This window comes from Sus scrofa, chromosome 1 (assembly GCF_054392235.1).
Source record: "Sus scrofa isolate SSC_HxYL_T2T_F1_AM1 chromosome 1, Sscrofa_HxYL_maternal_Yorkshire_Landrace_v2.0, whole genome shotgun sequence".
In the NCBI taxonomy this organism is placed as follows: Eukaryota; Metazoa; Chordata; class Mammalia; order Artiodactyla; family Suidae; genus Sus; species Sus scrofa.
Genome location: NC_139383.1, coordinates 15,247,958 through 15,272,489, shown reverse-complemented (window position 1 = coordinate 15,272,489; position 24,532 = coordinate 15,247,958). Strand labels below are relative to the sequence as shown.

The window sequence follows — 24,532 nt, the reverse complement described above, 5'->3', positions numbered from 1 at the left end:
GAAACTCAACGGGAGTTGGTCTAACGACTTACTTGAAATTCGCCTTAATTTGTAAAAAGGCTCTCCTGGTCACGGAGAAAGGAAAAGTAGGATATTTTTGGTTACAGCTTGCTTTCTGTTCTAAAACCTCTATCACATTTTGTTCTTAATCGTTAGAAACTGGGAATCAATAAGACAGATCCGAGCGCTCTGACGGAGGATGAAATGAGGAAATTTGCCCGCCTGGACATCGACCCGGCCACCATCACGTGGCAGAGAGGTGGGTGCTGGTGCCCAGGTGGCAGGATGGCACATGTTCCAGCGGAAGCGCTTCAGTTTCACCGACGCGCGATTGTGTTTCTTCCCGTCATCTTCCCAGCCTGCTGCATGAACCCTTCATTGATTTCCATCTCTGTTATTTTAACAGAGTCTTCTCTCTTCCGTGCTTCCTATCGAGGAGAAACAGCTGTACCCTTAGCTCAGTTCCATCCATTCCCCCACCTCTTCCAGATTTCTGCTGTGGAAAGTCACTTTTTTCTTGTCTCTTCTCTGCTCCCTTGTCTTTGGGGGGGAAAAGTCTGTCTCTCGTGTGTCCTGCTGCCCTCTCTACGCGCCATCCTAATCTCTGCCTTTTGCTCCTTACCGCTAGCTCTAAGAAGCTCCAAATTTGTATTTTCAGGGCAGAATTTTCTAGTGCTTCCAGCCACATAGCAGAACCCTCTCTGACAGGTCACGCTCAGCGTGGAGGGACATCCATTCTGAGGTCGCTGCTTCCTTTTGCTGTGACGCCCCTCCCTTTGCACTGTAAGGGTGGGACAGTGGGGAAGAGCCCAAGATGTGGAGTCAGGAGCCTAGGGTGGGTGTCGTCCCCGCCCACTCACTGTGTGACCCTGAGCAAGTCACATGCTCGCTCCCGCCCCGTCTCTTGGAGCTGGGAAAGGAGCCAGTAATATGATCCTTCCAGAAACTTGAGAATAGCGCTAGATAGAACCGACAGAACATCAGATGCTATGAGTGTCTGATCCTTCCTCTGTTGTTCTTCTCAGACTTCTCTCCCCGACCCCTTCCCGCTTTCCTCACACTTCCAGAACTGTTTTATCAGATACCCGATGATTGCAGTTCTATTGTCATCGATTTTCTTGCTTCCACTTCCACCCCTGGTGTCAGTAGGTTCATAGTGTCCTGAGAGATGTTCTGTCACCTCCTTGCTCAGAAGCCTCCGTCCTGGGTGGTAAGATCGCCACCACACACATAGCCTGGCCTTCAAGCCCTGCCAGGTGGCCCCATATACCGTGGCCTCCCTCTGCCTTTGCTGGGTGGCGTCTTCCCAGACACAGCTCAGGTCCACCCCTCCGGGAAGCTGCCCTCCTGGGAATCTATTCCTCCTGTTCATGAAGAATTTAGTGAGGTGGGAAAACAAAGACCAGACCCCCACTGGCTCTGCCATGTATGCTCCATGCAACTTTGGACACATGACTTTCACACTTTCCTCATGTTTTTGTGTGTCCTCTTTTTTTTAGGCTGCACCCATGAAATATGGAGGGTCCCAGGCCAAGGGTCCAAAACCGCTGGCCTACACCACAGCTCACGGCAACGCCGGATCCTTTACCCACTGAGCGAGGCCAGGGATCGAACCCACAACCTCGTGGTTCCTAGTCGAATTCATTTCTACTGCACCACAATCAGAATGCCTCACTTTTAAATGGAGTCATCATAGCAGCCTTGCCTTGAGCAGCTGTGCTTCAGCAAGAGAGTACTTTCCAGACCCTGAAGCGCCACCCAGATCAGAGGGACCGTTGTGATCATAGTTTTAGGAGGTGTTTTCTCTGTGTGTCTGTGTCTCCCAAACTCCTAAAGAAGAATAAAATCTCTTTAGCATTTTTAAAGATTTTTTTATTATTATTATTATTTTTTTTTAATTTTTTAAATTTTTTTTTTTTTTTTTTTGTCTTTTTACCTTTCTAGGGCCGCTCCCCACAGCATATGGAGGTTCCAGGCTAGGGGTCTAATCAGAGCTGTAGCTGCCGGCCTATGCCAGAGCCACAGCAACGCAGGATCCAAGCCGCACCTGCAACCTACACCACAGTTCACGGCAACACCGGATCCTTGACCCACTGAGTGAGGCCAGAGATTGAATCTGTGTCCTCATGGATACTAGTCAGGTTCATAACTCGCTGAGCCGCAATGGGAACTCCTTATGATTTTTTTGAATGAACTATAGTTGATGTACAATATTATGTTTCAGGTAAACAGTACAGGGAGTCACAGTTTTTAAAGGTTATATCCCATGTGTAGTTATTTTAAATATGCACTATATTTTCTTTGTTATACAATATATCCTTTCAGTTTTTTTTATTAATAATTGTTTATTATCTCTTAATCCCCTACCTCAAAATTGCCCCTGCCTCTCGCTCTTCCCACTGGTAACTACTCGTTTGTTCTTTTTTTAAAGGTTTTCTTATTGGAGGATAGTTGATTTATAATGTTGTTTTAGTTTCAGGTGTACAGCAAAGTGATTCAGTTATATATATACACATATCTATTCTTTTTCATATTCTTCTGATAAATTTTAATGGGAGTGACAGCTTTAAAAAATTATTCCAGATAAATACTATAACTGTCTTATTGTTTAGGGCACTAAAGTGAAGAAAACATTATTGCTGTAGACAGCTGCCTCTGTCCAGGGAGTGGGGAATAACATTTTATTTCTAGTTTGGCTCTTATTCCTATGAATTCCTACAACAAATAAGGCTCTCCATCAGGTAGACAGAAGTTGCTTAATAGTAGAGTTTTTGTTCTTATTTTTTTTCCCCAAGGGAGTGTGGGCTTAGAGTTAGAATATAACCTCTGTGATGAGTTTAGATGCTTTTATAGTTTGATAACTGGAGACCATTCGGATGTCACATATTTAATAGTGGCCTCTTTCTTTTCAGCCTGTGTTAGAAACTGCTTGTGGTTTTTTATCCCCTGCTTTATGTTAGAAGCTTAAAGGCCTCGTACGTGCTGGTAACAGGGTGAACTTGGGGCCCTGTGCACTATTCCTGAAAACATAGTATAAGCAGAAGAAACTGGACATCAGGTCATTTTTTTTTATTCCTAAACGGATATGGGCCCCTGCATCTCTGTGCATTGCAGCCGGGGGTAGGGGGTGGGGGTGGGATGGGTGCGGCTCGCAGGCCCTTAGATCAAGGATCCAGAAGCCTTAGGATCCAGGGAACTGACATCTGGTTCCTGGTCCCAGCTTGGCCCCCGCAGCCCTGCAGGGAATCAGTACAGTTCTTGTACTAAAGCCAAAGTAGGGGACCTACCCCTGATGTCCTAACAGTACTGCCTAGTCTGAGGTCTATGTTGGTTTTTAAAAAGCCGCCTCGGAGCTTCCCAGTGGCTCATCAGGTTAAGGACCTGGCGTTATCACTGCTGTGGCTCTGGTTACATGGTTACAGCTGGGGTGCGGATTTGATTCCTGGCTTACCGCAGGTGCAGCCAAAAAAAAAAAAAGTTAAATAAGAAGCCACTAGGCACAATGTGGGTTTTCCTCAAGACACAGCAGTGTCATCTGGAAGGGAGGGGCTCGTGCAAAGGGTGAAAAACCAGACGTCTCCCCTCTGCAAGTCGCCTTCCATGCCTGCTTGCCTTCTCCATATCGCTCTCCCCTTGGCCACTGAGTGCCTCCAGTCCGAGAACAGCGTCTTGTCCCTCTTGTATCCTTGTAGAACTAGCCCGGGACCTGCCACCAAATTGGCCCTCGGGAAGTGTCCCTGAGATGCCTCAATACGTTTCTCATTCCATCTTTGGCTCTATCACTTCGAGGCCCGGAATTCTGTGTCGTTACACTCAGCAAGCCTTTCTGGCCTCTCTTGTGTGTCGGAACCTCATCTTCACCTTTCTTCTCTTATTTCTTCCATGTCCCCTTCCAGGGACATCAAAATCCCGCTGCGTTGGGAGACGCCCTGCTCTCCCAGGGCCAAATGCACACGTGGGCTTCTGCTGCCACTGATCATTAGTTGATCTTGCTAACTTTTGTTTTTGTTTCTTGGCTTACTTGTGTTCTCTTTGTTAAACCAAAACCACCCTTTCCTTTTCAATAAAAAGATCACATCAAGACTGTGTCCACTGCATATGAGAGTAGGAAATGTTTTGTCAGAATACTATCGAGGAGTTCCCGTCATGGCTCAGTGGTTATCGAATCCGACTAAGAACCATGAGGTTGCAGGTTCGATCCCTGGCCTTGCTCAGTGGGTTAAGAATCCAGCGTTGCCATGAGCTGTGGTGTAGGTTGCAGACGCGGCTCTGATCTGGCGTTGCTGTGGCTCTGGTGTAGGCCGGCGGCTACAGCTCCACTTAGACCCCTAGCCTAGGAACCTCCATATGCCGTGGTAGCTGCTCTAGAAATGGCAAAAAGACAAAAAAGAAAAGAAACACTGTCAAGTACGTCCTCTGAGTCTGCACCATCAGTCGTGGGAGTAAGCGCTGGCCAGTGCTAATAGTGAGAGGCGTCCCTTTCCCTGTGTATCTCTGCTTACGTCTTAAAGTCATGGAGAGGTTTCTATGAGCCCGCCGAGTGTGGCTCACGTGTCTGTGGATGTGTGTTAATCGAGTGTGTGTATTTGAGTGTGTGTGAGAGAGTCTTGTATGGAGAGAAAGTGACCAGCCGCAAGCAGGTCAGGGGGCAGCAGCGGTGGGCAGGGTGCGCCGGTGCTGTGTGTGAGAAAGAAAACCTCAACATTTTTCATCCTGCAGATGCTTTCAGTTCCCGCCGAATTGTACATGTAGTAAATTGCATCAGAGGTGTCAATGGGGACAGCGTGTTTTTTGATTCCACATAAATTATTAGAGACTCTGTGTCCTTCTGGCTCTGATTCCTGGCATTGCAGATTTGTTTTTCACAGACAAAATATACATCAGCACCATTCAGACAGGTCAGTGCAACGAGGAAAGAGCATCGATACCTACTCTGATCATCACTGACTCCCCCACCCTCCCCAATACTACTTTATTTGGGAGGGTTTTTTGGTAGTAAAATATTCCTAGCAGATCATTCCTAAGTGTGCATGCAGATATACTCACAAGCTTGCTATGGTTACACCATCACTAATGCCTAGACCCAAACCTTTTCATCATCCTCAACGAAAGCTCTAATATCCTCAGCAAAAGCTCTTGAGTTCCCGTCCTGGCTCAGTGGGTTAAGAATCCAACCAGTATCCCTGAGGATGTGGGCTTGATTCCTGGTCTCATTCAGTGGGTTAAGGATCCAGCGTTGCCCTGAGCTGTGGTGTAGGCTGCAGATGTGGCTCGGATCTGGGGTGGCTGTGGCTGTGGTGTAGGCCGGCAGCTGCAGCTCCAATTCGACCCCTAGCCTGGGAACTTCCATATGCCACTTATGCAGCCCTAAACAAACAAACAAACTCTATACTTATTAAACCGTAATACCCTATTTCCTCCCAGTCTCTGGTAATCACCGCTTTACTCTCTGTCTCTATAAATTTACTTATTCTCAGTACCCCATACAAGGGGAATCATATTGTATCTGGTTTGTTTCATTATGTGTGTTTTCAGCGGCCCTCCATGGAGTCGCAGATATCAACACTCATTCATTTTTATGGCTGTATAATGTTCCATTGTACATATTATATACCACACTTTATTCATCTGCTCATCAGTCAGTGGACACTTCATTGTTTCTGTCTTGGCTGTTGCGACTAATGCTGCTGTGGTCATGGGTGTGCAGTACCAGCTTTCAGTTCTATTGCGTATATACCTGGAAGTGGAATTGCTGGGTCTGTGTTTAACCTTTGGAGAGACTTAATTGATTTCTTGTGCCTCTGGTTTCAGTGTAAAAAGACACTGCTTCAGAAATGCTTCTCCTTCCCCCCTCGTCGAACGGCACGCTACCCTGGCCCCAACCCCACACCTAGTGTCCTATGTCTTCCTTTTTTTTCTTAAGGGACTTGGCACTGGCTGGTTGAGCCCTCGCTTCTTGGCCCCGTCTCTGTATCCTCCCCCTGGAAAAGCCCAACCTTGTCCCTTACTCTCTGCTGCCTCCCCAGCACCCAGAACAGTGCTGGACACACACTGGGCGTCTGGTCCCTGCTTGTCGATCAGGTTCTCTGTTCTCTTCTCTTTTAGTGTTGGACACAAATGACCGATTTCTACGGAAAATAACCGTTGGGCAGGGGAACACAGAGAAAGGCCATTCCCGGCAGGTAGGTGGCATTTTCCCCAGAGGGGGCGTTCTGCTTTCGCCTTCACACTGGCCCAGAATCTGGTTCTCTGGATTTCTCTTCTCATTCCTTCTCCTGCAGGGGCCGGTGAGCCTCACGGTGTTGTTTCCGGTCCATGAGCAGGACGGGGAAAGGATTAGGAGGCAGTAAGTCTCCAGGTTATATTGTCATCCCTCTTGCGTGTGTGTGATTTTCGTTGTGTTTCTGGTAAAAGCCCCTTGGGGTGCCCCTTGAAGGTAAAATCTAACATTTTATTGCCAACCTACCGAGTTAGGCTGCCTAACAACTGAAAAATGAAAATCTCAGACACATGAATCACGTTTCATAAACCAAAGAACAAACACCCAGGTATTGGGCTTAATAGCCTGAGAAGTTGTTAAGGATGATGTCTCATTACACAATTCCAGAAAATGTGGAGGGTAAATTAGGATGCCCACCTTCATTTTAATAGATCTTCGCAGGTGGGGTGATGGTGCTTAGGGGACAGAAAGTCATTCCATGATTTTTCAGCCTGGCACCGCTGGCCTCTAAATGATAATTTTTTGTAGCAAACTTGATACCGTTAACACTATTTTAGATTTATGGCCTTTGCCTTGTTAAGTTTTTATTAGTGTGAAAAGAATCACTTTTACTGTTGTATTCTGTCCTCATGTGAAATAGACTTTTGGACCTTTATAAATATTTAAATTAAAAAGGAAACATGAACAACAAATCCCACTGTATGTAGCACAGGGAACGGTATTTGAGATCCTGTGATAAACCATAATGGAAAAGAATATTGAAAAGAATGTATGTGTGTACATATATATGCATATGTGTATATATATATATATATATATATATATATATGTATGTATATGTATGTATATAACTGAATGATTTTGCTCTACACCAGAAATGAACACAACATTGTAGATCCATTTTACGTCAATTTTTTAAATTTAATTTGATTTTAAAAAGTGAATATGAGGATTGACTGGAGGTGACAAACGAAGCCTCTGCACCCGCCCTCCTCCAAATCCCGCAACTCTCGCACCCACCGTTTTCCGTCAGTTTCCCCCCTAGGAAACCAGAGTCATTGCCATGCATTTTGGGAAGCTCTGGGGAAAGATAGGAAGTTAGACTTGGATTGATGGAGAGAAGCACAGCTAGGCTGGGAGTGTTGGAGGGAGGTGCTAAAGTCAAAGGTAATAGCCCTACTTCTCAGATACAGTCGTTTTTCCTCCGCACTGTTTTTAATGGAATGGTGGTAGAGTGAATCCTAAATGTCATACCCTGAAAACCCACATATGTTTGGAATGGGTTATATTGAGAATATACTAGTTGAATGTAGGTGCATTTGACTTTCAGGTAGTACTTTTCCATTAAATCGATGATGACTGAAATCTCAACCAGGAATGGGCCAGAAAGCTCCTTCTTTCCTTCAGTTCCTTTCTTGGCAGTGCCCGAAGTGGGCAGTAAAATGCCTGATGAGGTCATCCCGCCAGGGCGCCGCCTTTTTCTCCGTCTGTGAGACTGAACTTGTCTGGCTCACTTGCCCCTTGGGAAGGAGAGAATTCAGCCAGGGCGCGATGAAGTGGTTTTGTCCAGTGGCTGAATCCTGAGGATTTGTCCCTGTGTCTCTTTTAGTCCCTAGGGGATGAAGATGCACAGCAGAGCCAGGCGAGGCAAAAGGAAATAGCCACTCTCCAGCATGTGTGGCTGGATAGTTCAAGATCTGATGTGGCCAGGCCCCCATGGACAGCTCAACATTAACTCTGTCCTTCTCTGATCCGGAGGATAACAGAAGTCGGGTCTCCTCCCTGTGCCAACCTCAAACCCTGGGAAGCTGGTCTCAGAACCATCTTCACGGTCTGTCCTCATCTCTTTGCTGGGCAGACAGATGCCGCCACCCTGACACATGTACAGCAGAGGCAGTTGGCAAGTTTTTCAGTTTTTTCCCACCGTAGGCGTTGAATGCATTTCCCACTCAGTCCTCCAAGCTGGGGGTCCAGGATCAAACTCTCCCGAAATGGTGCCTGCCTTCCACACCCCACAGTCCATTGATGGAGATCTGCATCCAACAGGTCATCACATTACTAATTTGACGTCTGAGGGAGTTCCTATTGTGACCCCAAGGGTTAAGAATCCGACTTGTATCCACGAGGATGAAGGTTCAATCCCTGGCCTCGCTTAGTGGGTTAAGGACCCGGAGTTGCTGCAAGCTGTGGCACAGGTCGCAAATGGGGCTCAGATCTGGCATTGCTGTGGCAGCTGCAGCTCCGATTGGATCCTAGCCTGGAAACTTCCATATGCCGCAAATAATAATAACTTGACGTCAGAAATGTGTTACAGAAACAACCTACATAGTGCCTTGGGCTGGTGTCCCAGGGGGCTGGCCAGGCCAGTTCTGCTCAGCAGAGCGAATGGAGGAGGGGGTGGCCGCCCTAGGGAGGAGCAAGCGCAGGGCTGTGCAGGTGCGATGCACAGGTGCATTCAGGAGGGGCCCATCGAGGATTCAGGCCTGGGGCCTGCAAGAACTTTCATTGCTGAAGCACAGCTCCCAACAGAGATGGCCGCCCGGGGGGCCCTACAGCCGACCGTGACCTTGGCTTTTGCTGTTTCAGGCGCAGTTTGACATCGCGGTGGCCAGTGAGATCATGGCAGTGCTGGCCCTGACCGACAGCCTCAAGGACATGAAGGAGCGGCTGGGAAGAATGGTAGTGGCCAGTGACAAAAATGGGCAGCCAGTGACAGCAGATGACTTGGTATGTCCCTCTCAGAAGCTGTCCCTGCTCTTTTGGAGTCCGGAGAATGAAGGTTTTCTTTATCTTAAATCCCTAGGTAAAATGCGAATCCAGAGAATTTCTGCCCACTCATTTTTCCACTCATGATCCTATTTGTACAGCTTTGCAATGTTCTCCCAGAATTTTATAACATGCTAGGACCTGACTGCAACCAAAGCTTGTTAAGTTTATTCCAAGGGCTTTTCGTGATTCTTTCCAATCCTGATCGCTGTTCTGAGAAAAAGTATGATCGGTGCCTGCTTGAAATTGAGGGCAAGTCACCTTTCCAAGGAATAAGAAGTAAGTAACTCCACCTTTAGGAAAGGAAAGATTAAGATAAAATTGGCACTTTGGGGCCTCCAGACTGCTCCCCGGAGACCCTGGCTTATTTAATTTTGTGCTGTTGACTTGGGTTTCACATTATAAAAGCAGATCTCCCCTACATCATTCGTGTAGCTTTCATTTGAGTGGAATGGTGCTTCTGATAAAGCTTCCAGGGAGTCCTGGCACACCAGCACCTTGCTTTGTGCCTGTTATAATTTGGCTCACTACCGTGTTGTGATCTAGCTGATGTTTTTTCCTTTTCTTTTTAATAACCACATTTACTCTTTTGTTGTTGTTGTTGTTGTTTGTTTGTTTGTTTGCCATTTCTTGGGCCACGGCCGTGGCATATGGAGGTTCCCAGACTAGGGGTCAATTCAGAGCTGTAGCCACCGGCCTACGCCAGAGCACAGCAACGCAGCATCTGAGCCACGTCTGCAACCTACACCACAGCTCACGGCAACGCCGGATCCTGAACCCACTAAGGAAGGCCAGGGATTGAACCCGCAACCTCATGGTTCCTAGTCGGATTCATTAACCACTGAGTCATAACGGGAACTCCAGATAATCACATTTACTCTTAATCCGCATTGGTGGTGTAGCTATTTCATTTGCTTGTACGTGTTAATAAGTACACAGTACTTAGTACAACATATATCTGTTGGTGGAGTTCCCACTGTGGCTCAGTGGAAACGAATCTGACTGGCATCCATGAGGACACAGGCTCAATCCCTGGGCTTGCTCAGTGGGTTAAGGATCTGGCGTTGCTCTGGCTGTGATATAGGCCAGTGGCTACAGCTCCAATTTGACCCCTAGCCTGGGAACCTCCACACGCCGACGGTGTGGCCCTAAAAAAAAAAAAAAAGACCAAAACCCCCCCCATATATCTGTTGTGTAGCCGTTTTACTCTAAATTTAAATTTTATTTTTCCACACCCTGAGTCACGAACCATAATGGAATCTTAAGTGCACCCTGATTGTTGAAAAACAGTTGTGAGAACGAGAAAGGCAAATTAAAATCTTATTGATTCCAAGGGCTTGGGGTGTCATTTTAAACCTTTGCCAGAATTTCTTGATTACTTTTTGGCTTCTTTCAAAGAGACAAATCTGACTTGTCAAGTAAATTAAGTAGGTATATTTATATCAACAGCCCATGGAATGCTTACTCTAAAGCTTAACGAGTAACCAAAGCCAGGTTACTGGAATAGGAGTGCTTTTTGTCTTTTTAGGGCTGTACCCGCAGCATATGCAGTTCCCAGGCTAGGAGTCGAATCAGAGCTAGCCTACACCACAGTCACAGCAACAGGGGATCTGGGCTGCATCTGCAACCTACACCACGGCTCACTGCAATGCTGGAGCCTTAACCCACTGAGTGAGGCCAGGGATCAAACCCGAATCCTCAAGGATATTAGTCGGTTCGTTACCACTGAGCCGTGAAAACTCGCAGGAGTGCTTGGTTTTTAACAATTATCAACATCTCAAACAGTTCTCTCTAAACTGCTATATGATAGTTTCTGTGGAAATGTACTTCTCTGTATCTTTTTGTCCTTTTAGGGCCACACGCACGGCACATGGAGGTTCCCAGGCCAGGGGTCTAATCGGAGCTGTAGCCACCGGCCTATGCCAGAGCCACAGCAACACCAGACCTGAGCCATGTCTGCAACCTACACCACAGCTCATGGCAACGCCGTATCCTTAACCCACTGAGTGAGGCCAGGGATCGAACCTGCAACCTCATAGTTCCTAGTCGGATTCAATTCTGCTGCGCCATGATGGGAACTCCTCTCTGTATATTTTTAATCTTAGGTACCAATACCGATGTGTCAGGAGTTGTTTGAAACTGAATCCATAAATATTTCCCTAAAATTACTATTTGGGTATATGCTAAAACTCTTGGATCTGAATCCAAAAAAAAAAAACCAACCCCCAAAGTTGACTCTTTTTGATTTATCTTTTGTGCTTCTTGTTTCCAAAAATATACCTACTTTCTTTAGATTATGTTTTATCCCGTGGGAGCTAGCCAGAGGTGATATTCCTCAGAAAATTGGGGGAGGATTTCAGGGGCTTTTATCCTTTCATTGCACAACTGGGTTTTGATTTGGCCAAGAGAATTTCTGTATTACAGTGAGAAGTGGGATAAAAGCTTCTTTAAGATGGTTGATGCTGATATCCCCTGGCAGAATACGCCCCGCTAACCCACCGAGGACTCGGAATGCAGAATGGGTAGCATAACTTAGAGTGGACACCATAGCCCCGGAACTGCTCTTGTTGGTGAGGTTTTCTGTGCGTACTTTTGATAACTAAGAAGCCAAAGAAGGTCAGTTGTGTAGCAGAAAATTAAGCAGGTATTATCTCTCTGAGACAGCCCAACGGAAGTGCCCACCTCTCTTCCTTTTAGTTCCTGGGAAGCGTTTGGGATGGTTAAGCCAGGACAGTGCGGATGAACAGGTGCATCGCTGCCTTCTCCCACCTGCTCTGTGTTATAAAAGGGGGATTGATTTCTTTGAGCTCTTCATGACCAGCAGCTTTCACAGTAAAACATCTTCTTGTGTTTATCATAGATAAGTTACAGTCCTTGGAGTGTACCATAAAATAGAAATGAAGTTTGATTTTTAAAGTAATCTTTGAGGGTGAAAAATATGATAAGATTATAAAAATAAAAATGGTTCACAGAAGAAAAACATCTAAAATTGCATGACCCAGCAACCCCACTCTTGGGCATATATCCAGACAAAACTCTCCTTAAAAAAGACACCTGCACCCCATGTTCGCTGCAGCACTATTCACAATAGCCAAGACATAGAATCAACCCAGATGTCCACTAATAGATGATTGGGTTAGGAAGAGGTGGTATATATACGCACAGTGGAATACTACTCAGCCATAAAAAGAACAAACTAGTGCCATTTGCAGCAACATAGATGGAACTAGAGACTCTCATCCTGAGTGAAGTAAGTCAGAAAGAGGAAGATAAATACCATATTATATCACTTATATCTGGACTATAATATATGGCATGGAAAAGAGAATCACGGACTTGGAGAATAGACTTGTGGTTGCTAAGGGAGGGAGAGGGAGAGGGAGGGACTGGGAGCTTGAGGTAAATAGATGCAGAATGTTGCCTTCGGGATGGATTAGCAATGGGGTCCTGCTGTGTAGCACTGGGAACTCTGTCTAGTCACTTATGATGGAACATGTAATGTGAGAAAAAAGAATGTATACATGTATGTGTAACTGGGCCGCCATTCTGTACAGTAGAAAAAATATATAAATAAACGATAAAAGTAAATAAATAAATAAAATTTCTGGTGATCGAGGTAGACGAAGAAAGTAATGAACGAATACACTTTGCAGAGCTGAGGATTCTCTGTATTCTCCCACCTGATCTGTTCAGATCTGTTGCATGTCCCCTTTTTTCAGGGCTATATTCTCGTGATGCTGCTCATATCAGGCCTTCCAGTATGTGGCTAGTTGGTTGATCGATTCTTGCCCAGTACACGAAGGGCATTTTTTTTTATTTTTAAAGCTCACCTCTGTGGCCCCTCTTGGCCCACTCTTCCCAGACTTCATCCCTGCCGTCTCTCATCCTTCTCCAGGTTTCTTTCTGGATCCTTCTCTTCCTCAAATGGTACCATGGGCTTCAAGGGAGCCTGACTTAGAGCCTCGTAGGATTGCAAGGAGGCAGCCGCATTTTATGTACAAGTGGCATCCGCTTCTTTGTAGGCAGGTATAGGATGAGAGACAGACGAGAAGCCTTTCCCTTGCGGCAGTGTTTGGAGTGCCTTCCATGTCCGGGGGTGAGGTCAAGAGCGTGGGAAACCAGAACAGGTGCTTTAGACCCTTCCTTTCGCCTCGCTTCATCCCCGCTCTGCAACTCGCCTGGTGTTCATTCTGCATCTCTTTTTTTCTGGCAAGAGTGAGATCTCTGGTAATGAACAATAATTTGCATAATTGCCAGAAAACACTGGCAGGTTCTACTTTATGGCAGAACTGAAAGGTTCTACTTTATGGCAAGCCTCTTCCACAAAGCAGTTGGCGTCCATTCATGTGGGGGAGAATTGGATGGAGGCAACGGTGTTGCGTCACCTGTAGTTCAGAGGTGTCAGCAGCCTGTGGGGAGGCCCACCCAGCAGGCAGGGCAGTGATTCAACTTGGCACACATGATCTTTTGTCAATAATCTAAGTAAGTGTTGTTTGTTTGTTTGTTTTTCTTCCCGTTTCCTAGGGGGTGACAGGTGCTTTGACTGTTTTGATGAAAGATGCGATAAAACCAAATCTGATGCAGACCCTAGAAGTAAGTGATTTTCTTTTCATGGAAATTGTTGACAGAGTTGCATTCAGTGGATTGTTTATGCATCCTCGCAAGTCAGCATTTATAGCCAATACGAGCCCACAAGGAGCATCAGAGTAACCCCTTAGTCATCCAAAAAAAAGGTTAAGAATGTATTTATAGTTTTTTTTTTGTATATGATTCATATCTTGGCCATGAAATGCTGGAGTACTCCAGTAATGACCCGAAGTAGAAACTTAGAAACTCAGTGTCTAGTATCTCAGTAAGTTGTGTAACCATGTTTATCACGTCTACATGATATTTTCTTTTCTTTTTTTTCTTTGTCTTTTTAGGGCCGCTCCCACAGCATATGGAAGTTCCCAGGTTAGGGGTCGATTTGAAGCTACAGCTGCCAGTTTCCGTCACAGCCACAGGAACACCAGATCCTTAACCCACTCAGAGAGGTCAGGGATCCAACCCACATCCTCATGGACACTAGTTGGATTCGTAACCCACTGAGCCACAGCGTGAACGCCTACATGATGTTTTATATGTTGCCCTTTTTTTTTTTTTTTCTTTTAAACTTAGCTTCTCATAATCATTAGGTTTTGGGAATTTTGGTTGGTTTGTTTATTTCAAGGAAAACAGAGAGTAAATGCTGAGAAATGTTTTCCAGGAAAGTATGCTGTGCTCTATTGCGTGTGTGTGTGTGTGTGTGTGTGTGTGTGTGTGTGTGTGTGTGTGAGAGAGAGAGAGAGAGAGAGAGAGAGAGAGTCTTGCCGTGCTCTTGTCTTTAGTGAACTTTTTCTCCAGCTGCACTTTCCTCTCGTATCAGCCATGTGATGACCCTTGAACTCTGATTCTCATCTCCTGACCTCAGACTTGTAGGCGTGGTTTCTAAGAGCCACTTGGATGGACAAAAGGCGTTTCAAACCTATGTATTAAAAAAAAAAAAAAAAAAAGATCTTTTGGAGTTCCCATGGTGGCACAGCAGAAATGAACCCAAATAGTATCCATGAAGGTGTGGGTTCGATCTCTGGCCTTGCTCAGTAGATTAAGGATCTGGCATTGCTGTGGCTGTGATGTAGGCCAGTGGCTACAGCTCTGATTCAACCCCTAGCCTGGGAACGTCCATATGCTGCAGGTGCAGCCCTAAAAAGTCAAAAAATGAATAAAAGGATCTTTGATTCCTGAACACCTCCTACTTCCTCCATCCTCCAAACCTACTCAGAGGTTCAAGCCAAAAATTCTGGAAGCCCCCTCCTCGCCCGTCTCACCCCTGGGGAGACATCCCCCAGGATGCGTCTGATCTTCTGATCTGCCCCCTTTCTCTTGTGCCTCAGCCCCCAACATATCCACCTGCACCACTGCAGCAGCCTCTCCAGTGGTGTCTCTCCTTCATTGTCTTCCAAAATTCTTTCTTCATTTAAAGCCAGTAGTCTCAAATACCTACATCAGGTCCTGTTGGCCCCTCCTAGAGCTTGTGGGTGGTTCGCTCTGCCCTGGAAATCCCGCGGGATCTGGGCCCTACCCCTTTCCTCCCCCACCCCATCCCCCACCCCCATCCTCATTCTTGAGTTTCTCTGCCCAGAATACTCCTCCTGCTCTTCACCTGTCTGGCCCCTTCCTGTCTCTCAGCACTTAGAACCTTTAAATATCAGCTTCCCCGGGTCACTCTTTCCAAGGAAGCCCCAGTCACTCTGTCCTGTCACCACCTCTTTGTGGCTGAAGTATTATCTGAGAGTGCCTCTTGAACACAGCCGTCGGTTAAATTCGGTTAAATGTGTGTATGAAATCTGTTACCTGGACCCTAAATATTCCTTCTAGATTTACCTGGCTAGTCAGTGGCACTAGGAATCCAAAGCAGCAAATGATGTAAAAATCACTGTTAATGTACAGACTGTGATGTAGTGTTAGGGTTTTTGTGTTGTTTTGTTTCCTTTCTTTTTTTTTTTTTTTTTTTTTGTCTTTTTGCCTTTTTCTAGGGCCTCACCCTCAGTATATGGAGGTTCCCAAGGTAGGGGTCCAATCAGAGCTGTAGCTGCCAAGCCTACGCCAGAGCCACAGCAATACAGGAGCCCATCCACGTCTGCAACCCACACCATAGCTCATGGCAACACCGGATCCTTAACCCACTGAGCAAGGCCAGGGATCGAACCCGCAGCCTTATGGTTCTTAGTCAGATTCGTTAACCACTGAGCCACAAGGGAAACTCCTGTTTTCTTTTTTTATGGCTGTACCCATGGCATATGGAGGTTCCCAGGCTAGGGGCCCAATCAGAGCTGCAGCTGCTGGCCTATGCCACAGCCACAGCAACGCCAGATCCGAGCTGAGTCTGTGACCTACACTGCAGCTCACAGCAACACCTGATCCTTAACCTACTGAGCGAGGCCAGGGATTGAACCCACCTCCTCATGGATCCTACTCAGGTTCTTAACACAATGAGCCACAATGGGAACTCCCTATGTATTTCTTTCTTTCTTTATTTTGAGCAGCCGCATATTAAGTGCTGTGTAGCCACATGTGGATAGTGTCTGTTTTATCGGAGAGCATAGATATAGAACATTTCGAGCATTGCACAAAGTTCTTTTGGATAATGCTCTTTTAGGCCTCTGGCAAACAAGAAGCAATTGAGGTGTTACTCCTATGAAATGTTAGGAAATGTTACTCTTATGAAGTCCATTATAGAGAATATCCATAGTTTTCTTCACATCGAAACCAGATCGTTCCTGTTACTGTTTTCCTAAGTGTTCTGCTTCTAAAATAAAATATCAACTTCAAGACAGATATTATTATGTTTTTGAATTAGTGATAGAATTTCTTAAACTATTAACTCAGTGGACTGTGCCGTCTAAGTACAATGATTGCTTGAGTGTGCATTTGTGTCTTTGCGTTTAAATGTCAAACAATGACTTAAGGATTTCTCTATTAAAACCACTCCTGGGGGAGTTCCTGTTGTGACTCAGCAGGTTACGAACTCGACTAGTATCCATGAGGATGCAGGTGCGATCCCTGGCCTCGCTCAGTGGGTTAAGGATCCGGTGTTGCTGTGGCTGTGACGTAGGCCAGCAGCTGTAGCTCCAATTTGACCTCTAGCCTGGATCTTCCAGGTGCCACAAGTGTGGCCCTAAAAAGAAAAAAAAGAGAAAAGAAAAAACAAAAACACTCCTGGGAGTTCAAGAACCAGAGCTCTTGAACTGGTTTTAGTAATCAGTCCACTGTATGGCCTTTAATTTTATTTTATTAAAATTAAAATGTTGCCGATCTAGTCCCTAGAATGGCTATCCAAGAGTAGCAACGAGTTTATGCTAATGCTGCCACCCCCTGTCCCCTGTCCCCTGGAGACCGGTGCGTGGTGCTTCTCAGACAGATGACCATGGTGAAAGTTGCAGGTTACAGAGCCATGAAGCCAGCCCCCCCCCCCCCCGGGGTGGCACCAGTGACCTTGTCCTCTTCAAACTTTCCTCACTCGCCCCACTAGCTTACCTAGGACTTGCAAGGCTAGGAGGTGATGGAGGCCCGAGATCTTTGAAACAGTATTTTTTTCAGCCCACTTAAAAGGTTTACCTGCACAGAGGTGAGAAATTGAAGATGAGTAGACAGAGATCTAGACATTAAACCTACATGTATCCATTTCCATAAACTCGTATGTTTCGGTTTTAATCTGTTATTTCCACCAATATCGATATGATCTCATCAGGACCCCGTGACTGTCCCTCCTGATGACTTTGGGAGGAAAAGTAAATAGAACACTCACCGAGTGGCTTTGGTAAACTCTTTTTTTTTCACGTGCAGCAATATTTCTTTTGTTGCCTTTCTTCCTGCTTTTGTTGAGCTTTTTCAGCTTTGAGACTTGTTCGGCCAACAGCCCATCCTGGTTCGTGGGAACTTCCCACGGTTCCCCAGCCCCACCCCTGCCTCCCCTGCTGCCTCCCCCATGTCAGTGAAAGGGCAGCCTGTATTTTCACAGGTGGAGCTATGGCTTCATACACACAGAACCCAATGGCCCTGGCTGGCTCTGAATAAAACCCCAACATTTTAATCCATGGGGATGAGTTTTCTTTAGCTAGGGCCACAGTCTCTTCAAATGAACATATGACAGATTTTGAAAATAATTAAAATCCAGAGTTTTTGATAATTCCCTTATTTCCTTGTGCCTTTTTCAGTAACATTCTAACATGTTCCTGTGAGTGAAATGTTTCTTTTTTTAAATGTTTACACTCTTTTTGTTTGTTTGTTTTTGTTTTGTTTTTGGATCCTAGTCAGGTTCATTAACCACTGAGCCATGAAGAGAACTCCACATTCTTTTTTTTTTTTGTATTATTTTCCATCATGGTAAATTTTTCTTTTGCTGTCTTAATAGTTACTAGATTTTTAACATGTAACAGAGACAAAAAAATTTTTAATCATAGCACTAAGATTATTATTGTAAATATAAAAGTGCCCTATAGTAATATGCACTTACCCTGCTCTGATTTCCACAATACATTTATTGTATTGATTTTATGGTTATTTTAAATTTTTCTTGAATTGATTAATTAGTGGAGGGGGACATTTAAACAAGCTTCCATCAGAGTTTAATTCCATACTGAAGAAAATAATGCATAATAATATGAAATATGGTTTATTTCATAGTCCCTGATGCAGTTAACACATTGCCTTATCAAAACTATAGTGGGAAATAACTGATTCTCATAACTTTTTTTGGCGGGGGAGTGGGGGGCATGCCTGCATGTGGAAGTTCCTGGGCCAGGGATTGAATTCTCAACAGTGATAATTCTGGATCCTTAACCCACTGAGCCACCAGGGAACTCCTCTCATCGCTTTTTCAAATTTGTTCTTCCACTTCCATAGGGGACACCTGTATTTGTACATGCCGGCCCCTTTGCCAACATCGCCCATGGCAACTCTTCTGTATTGGCTGATAAAATTGCCCTGAAACTGGTTGGTGAAGAAGGATTTGTAGGTAAGTCACTTCTTTAAATTTATTTGTTGCAGACTATTGATGAAATTTAAAAGATGATGCCTGGAACAGAGTGAGATCCATTCTGATTGGAATATATTCTTATAAACCCATTTTTCAGAGATGGCCTCAGTACTGGAAGAACGCTAAGTAAGGTCTGGTCTGTATTAGTGAATGATGTTATGGTTGAACCATAGTTTTTTGGGGGGTTTTTTGGGGGTTTTTTTGTTTTTTGTTTTTTTGGTCTGTTTTTTTAGGGCCACCCCTGTGGAATACAGAAGTTCCCAGGCTAGGGGCTGAATTGGAGCTGCAGCTGCAGCCGCCAACCATAACCACAGCAATGCCAGATCCGAGCCAAGTCTGTAACCTACACCACAGCTCACACCAATGCTGGATCCTTAACCCATTAAGCGAGGCCAAGGATCAAACCTGCGTCCCCATGGACATTAGTCGGGTTTGCTACCACTGAGCCACAGCAGGAAATCCTAAACCATAGACTTTGATATCAAGTGCATACCGGTTTGAGCTCTGACACTTGCTGGCTACATGATCTACATGCATTGTAATGACTGCTGAGCCTCATCTGTAAAATGGCTTTAAGAGTATTGTATCACTCCTTATAAGGTTAATGTGAAAGCCAAATGAGATTATTTATTCGTTAAGCAAATATTTATTGAGAACCTGCCACGTACAAGGCATGTGACTCAGAACTGTGGCTACCTGGTGAGCTAAGCAGACCTTAGTGGGGGGAAAAAAAACATTTAAACAAGCTTCCATAAGGGTTTAATTCCATACTGAAGCATATAATGCAGAATACTGTGAACTATGGTTTATTTAATCCTGCCCACCTGGAGAATGTTATCTAGTGGTGTGTGTAATTTATCAGGAAAATGTGCTTATTCAACCTTAGCCGTCATTAGCAGTGATAGTACTGCTAATAACTTGAGATCAGTCTGCGCCTCCTCGAATCAGAGTGTGCTTTTTTATCCTAATGGAGGACAGATTCCATCCATTAGACAGGGACATTGTAACTGGCAGGACTTCACACTTTTTGCTACCATCAAGCTCTTTGAGGCACGTACCTGCTTCTCTTTGGCTTCTGTTGGGGGTTTGGGTATTCCAGCCAGAAAGAGTGGGCCGCTGCCACAGTCCATGCCAGCACCACTCCCCCCCCATAACGTTAAGGCTGTGAGAAAACAAAAGACAAAAAAAAACAAAGATTCATGGAGTAGCACCCGAATTTGACTCCTGAGGGGTTTCACTGGCAGATTTTCACATAGCAAGAGGTAATTTCCATTTACCACATGAGTGCCTATAATCACCAAGTCTAGCAATTCACAGTCTAGCTTCTTTCACACTGATCATCAGCCTTGTATCAAACTCAGACGTGAGTTATTTTACTAGAAAAGATTCTGCTGGGCAAGACAATTCAGCTCTGTGCTTTTACGCTCAGCCATTACAAAGTTCACTCAGGGTCTTTGAGACTATTTTAAGAATTCCTTATAGCCATGCAGTCAAGATCAAAGGAGGATTTATATAGTTCATTTCTCAAAGGTCTGTGTTATACAGCGCTCATGGACTTGGCTGCTTCAGTACCAATTCCACTGCGAGAGTATCTGGACATAGCGTCTAAATGGATTTGCTCAATTGATCACAGCATAATTGTAGAGCTAATGGTTGGAGGTTGGGTAAGGGCATCACTGAAAAGTTGGGTACTTAAAGTGCAGCTTCTTAAAGCATCAACTCCACAAATAAAAGAGCTTCTAGAAGAAAAGCACTGCTCTCTGCCACTTTATCAACACATATTTATAGAATATGCGTTATTGTGGCAAAGGATGGTTAAAGGTATATGCTAATGAAGTACCCAAAACATACTAGCTGTCTGCGTATGACCTTGGATAAGCCATTAGCATCATTGCACATGTCCTTTGTAGACATTTTCATCTGAAGATGAGAGGTTGGACCAGATGAGGACTTGGATCTGGATAGGTAGCCCTGGACCCAGCGTTAGAATCTGTGGAATCGAACCTTGACTGAGAAAAAGACTTGAAGCAATTTGCTTAACTTCTCTAGGGCTCAGTGTCTTTTTTTTTTCTTAAAGCCACTCCTGTGGCACATGGAGGTTCCCAGGGTAGGGGTCGAATCACAGATACAGCTGCTGGTCTATACCACAGCCATTCAGAATCCGAGCCTCGTCTGTGACCTACACCACAGCTCACGGTAGCACTGGATCTTTAACCCACTGAGTGAGACCAGGAATCAAACCCCCATGTTCATGGATACTCGTCTGGTTCATTACCGCTGAGCCACAATGGGAACTCCTCAATGTCATCTTTTGATAAAAGGAGAATACCTGTGCTGCAGCATTTCATTGAGTAATATCCGATGAGAAAGTGCTTTGTCAACCTAGAGAACTATGCACATGTCTTTTTTCTAGAAGCTCTTTTATTTGTGTGAATTATTTCTATGATCTATAAGAGGCTGTATGTGGGAGATAGTTCAGTGACAATAACATCTATCTATTGGTTTTACACACACACACACACGCACACACACACTTGGGTGAAATTTATGGCCCATCCTTCTCTCTCCCAGTTAATATCTGTTTCCCTCAAAATATTTTTTAAAACATTCCTCTAGTCACTTTTAGTCTCAAGAATAGTCTCACTGGAGTTCCTGTCGTGGCTCAGTGGTTAATGAACCTGAATGGCATCCATGAGGACACAGGTTCGATCCCTGGCCTCGCTCATTGGGTTAAGGATCTGGCGTTGCTGTGAGCTGTGGGTTAGGTCGAAGATCCTGTGTTGCTGTGGCCCTGGAGTAGGCTGCTAGCTACAGCTCCAATTGGACCCCTAGCCTGGGAACCTCCATATGCCACCAGTATGGCCCTAAAAAGAGAGAAAAACAACGAAAAAGAATAGTCTCACTTTCCTAAAAAGGATTTGTTTCCAGTCTCGTCAAAATCAAAAACTCCAAATCATATTCAGATTGAAGCTTCTCCTCCATCCTGGGTCTGCTTCTAGGCAACAGTGGGACGGGGACGTGGCTACTTCTCTGTCCCCTCGCATCTTACACTTAGGCTGACTCTGGCCTCTCCAGGGTTGAAGGGCTTGCCCATTCAATGGTACCAATCCAGCCTCTTCCACAATCTTAGCAGACCTCTGGACTATGTATGGCCTCCATAGAAAATCCTGCTTCTGGTTCCACAGCTGGTCTCCAGGTACCACTGACCTTCGACTTGCTGTCAACTACCCACCATCAGTAGGAGTGCAGCCAGGGCTGCCTCTTCAGCTCGTGGACAACCTCTCATACCCTGGTCCACCATGGTGTCCACCGTGGCAGTCAGTCTCCTTTCTGGTTGCTCAGCTGCAGCATCACCCTAACTCCTAAAAAGAGGGAACAGCTCTTCCTCTTTCCCCCTGGAGGGAAGGTTACATCAAAAAATAAATTGTTGGGAGTTCCCACTGTGGTGCAGTGGGTTAAGGATCCAGCATTGTCTCTACAGCAATTTGGGTTGCTGCTGTGGCTTAGGTTCAGTCCTGGGCTGGGAACTTCCATAGGCCACAAGTGTGACCCCCCAAAAAAAATTGTTTATGATATAGGACACAATATTAAAAAAGCAAGTGATAGATGAGGAGGAAGCAAAGTTAATAGAACTTCTATTAACTACTCTCAAATTAATAGAAAAACGACTAGCATTCAGAATATATAAACCATCCATGGACTACAGATGGGTTTTTAAAAAATGATCCAATAGAAAAACCAGCAAGGAATTTGAAAAGTAATTCACGGAAGAAGAGAAATCTGACGGAATTTGTGGTCAAAGGAATATATATATTGAAGTCCTTTGTTTTTTGTTGTTGTTGTTTTGTTTTTGTCTTTTTGCCTTTTCTTGAGCCACACCCGTGGCATATGGAGGTTCCCAGGCTAGGGGTCCAGTCGGAGCTGTAGTCACCAGCCACACCAGAGCCACCGCAACACAGGATCTGAGCTGCATCTGTGACCTACACCACAGCTCACGGCAATGCCGGATCCCTAACCCACTGAGCAAGGCCAGGGATCGAACCTGCAACCTCATGGTTCCCGGTCGGATTCGTTAACCACTGAGCCAGGACGCAAACACCCTGGTACACATTTCTTGAGGTTCTGCTATATGTCAGGTTATATAGGGTAGAGATTGGGAATCAAAGATCATGAAGACACGTTTCTTCCCCTCCAGTAATTTATAACCTGGTGTGAGAGACAAGCCCATGAATAGAATCTGCATTGTGAGTACAATGCCCCTAGGAGGTTTCATATCATAAGGATTACCAAGGAATTTTAAGAGAGGATGAGCATCTCTTAAATACAATGTTCTCCATACTCTGAGTTTTGCTAAGGTACATTTAGTCTAATTTTTTGTCCTATCCCAGCGCATACAAGGAAGGTATTGTTTTGCCTACTCTGCAATAATAATTACTCAGAGAATGGAATCTGTAGTCCATTTAGACTTAAAACAGAGTGGAGTTTAATTAACTGCATATATTTGTTAGACCAGAGCAAAAGGCTTCATGAGACGCTGGGGGAAAGTGCTGTGGTCGTCGTGATTTCTGTTTCTCCTTTAGTCAGCAATCCTTGGGGAGTCCACTCAACGTCCACTCATTGCTGGAAAGGCAAACTGTTTTTGGCATCAAGCCCCAATCATGTGTTATTTCAAAAAATGAAAAGAAAGTAAAGGAAATCGGCAGTGAGTTCTTCAGTTTTTAAAACTATTGATAGGGATTTCAAACTTGCTTTTTTAAATTTGTTTTCCACTCTCTTAATTTGGTTTTCATTTTCATTTTGAATGAATATCTTGCCTTCACTCTGGAATGCACCGTCCACGTATATAGCTTTATAGCCAGTGGTTCTTAACTGCCAGTCACCAACTCTCTCCTCCCATAATCAAACACAGAATTACACATTGGAGGGTTTTTTTTTGTTTGTTTGTTTTTTGCTTTTTAGGGCTGCACCTGAGGCATATGGAGGTTTCCAGGCTAGGGGTCCAATCGAAGCTACAGCCTCCAGCCTACGCCACAGTCACAGCAATGCTGGATCCGAGCTGCATCTGTGACCTACATCAAAGCTCAGGACAATGCCGGATCCTCAACCCACTGAGTGAGGCCAGGGATCGAACCCAAAACCTCATGGTTCCTAGTCAGGTTCAATTCTGCTGCACCGCAGGAAGAACTCCCATTTATGGTATTTCTGATTTCTCCACATTCTTCCCAATTTGTACTGTTAGTTTTTTTTTTTTTTTTAGGTCTGGCCAATCTGGTGGTAGTGAAAGGTATTTCCTTATAGTTGTGAGTAAGGCATATTTATAGACATTTCAGAGCATTTGTGAGTTGCCTGTTTTCTTTTGGGCTGTTATGTCTTCCTTATTATTTTATAATATATTTTATATATTCAGAATATGAATACGTTGCCATTCAGTGCTACAAGTATATTCTCCTGTGTGTGGCTTATCTTTTAAATGTGTTGGTTGTACCTTTTCCTCGTCCCTTCCTTTGTCTTTGTGATTTTGGCTTCAGGGGTCAGAAAGACCATCTATATTGGTTCATAAAAAGTTGGGTCTTACATTTAGACCTTTCATCATTTCAGAATTTGTGCTTGTGCATGGCATCCCTTTTTCATAATTCATAAAATTTGTGAAATTTCTCTTCTTCTGCAATTCTTTCAGAGGTGCTTGTCAGCCCTGCCCCCCCTCCCCACCCCCGAAAGACCAAGAAGTTTTAAGAGCTCTAGGTCAAGGCTCAAGGGCAGTACCTGTGCTGGTCAGCTGTTTGCTTTGGGACCTTCCTCTGGAACTGCTTTTAAATCCATCTGCCCTAATTTCCATGTGGCTCAGTGGGTTATGAACCCAGCTAGTATCCATGAAGATGTGGGTTTGATCCCTGGCCTCCATCAGTGGGTTGAGAATCCGGCATTGCTTCAAGCTGCGCTGTAGGTCGCAGACGTGGCTTGGATCTGGTGTTGCTATGGCTGTGGTGTAG

The 24,532-nt window shown here is 44.9% G+C and overlaps 1 protein-coding gene across 3 annotated transcripts in view; it reads left to right on the top strand.

Annotated features, from left to right (window-relative positions):
* Nucleotides 1-24,532, top strand: part of MTHFD1L (methylenetetrahydrofolate dehydrogenase (NADP+ dependent) 1 like) — a 190,682-nt gene that overhangs the window by 67,215 nt on the left and 98,935 nt on the right. For all 3 annotated transcript variants that reach the window (XM_021086779.2, XM_085023849.1, XM_085023856.1), the window contains 5 exons: nucleotides 157-259; nucleotides 6,106-6,182; nucleotides 8,807-8,947; nucleotides 13,511-13,579; nucleotides 18,410-18,521. In XM_021086779.2, coding sequence (XP_020942438.2) covers nucleotides 157-259; nucleotides 6,106-6,182; nucleotides 8,807-8,947; nucleotides 13,511-13,579; nucleotides 18,410-18,521 — 502 coding nt within the window. The remainder of the gene's footprint in view (nucleotides 1-156; nucleotides 260-6,105; nucleotides 6,183-8,806; nucleotides 8,948-13,510; nucleotides 13,580-18,409; nucleotides 18,522-24,532) is intronic.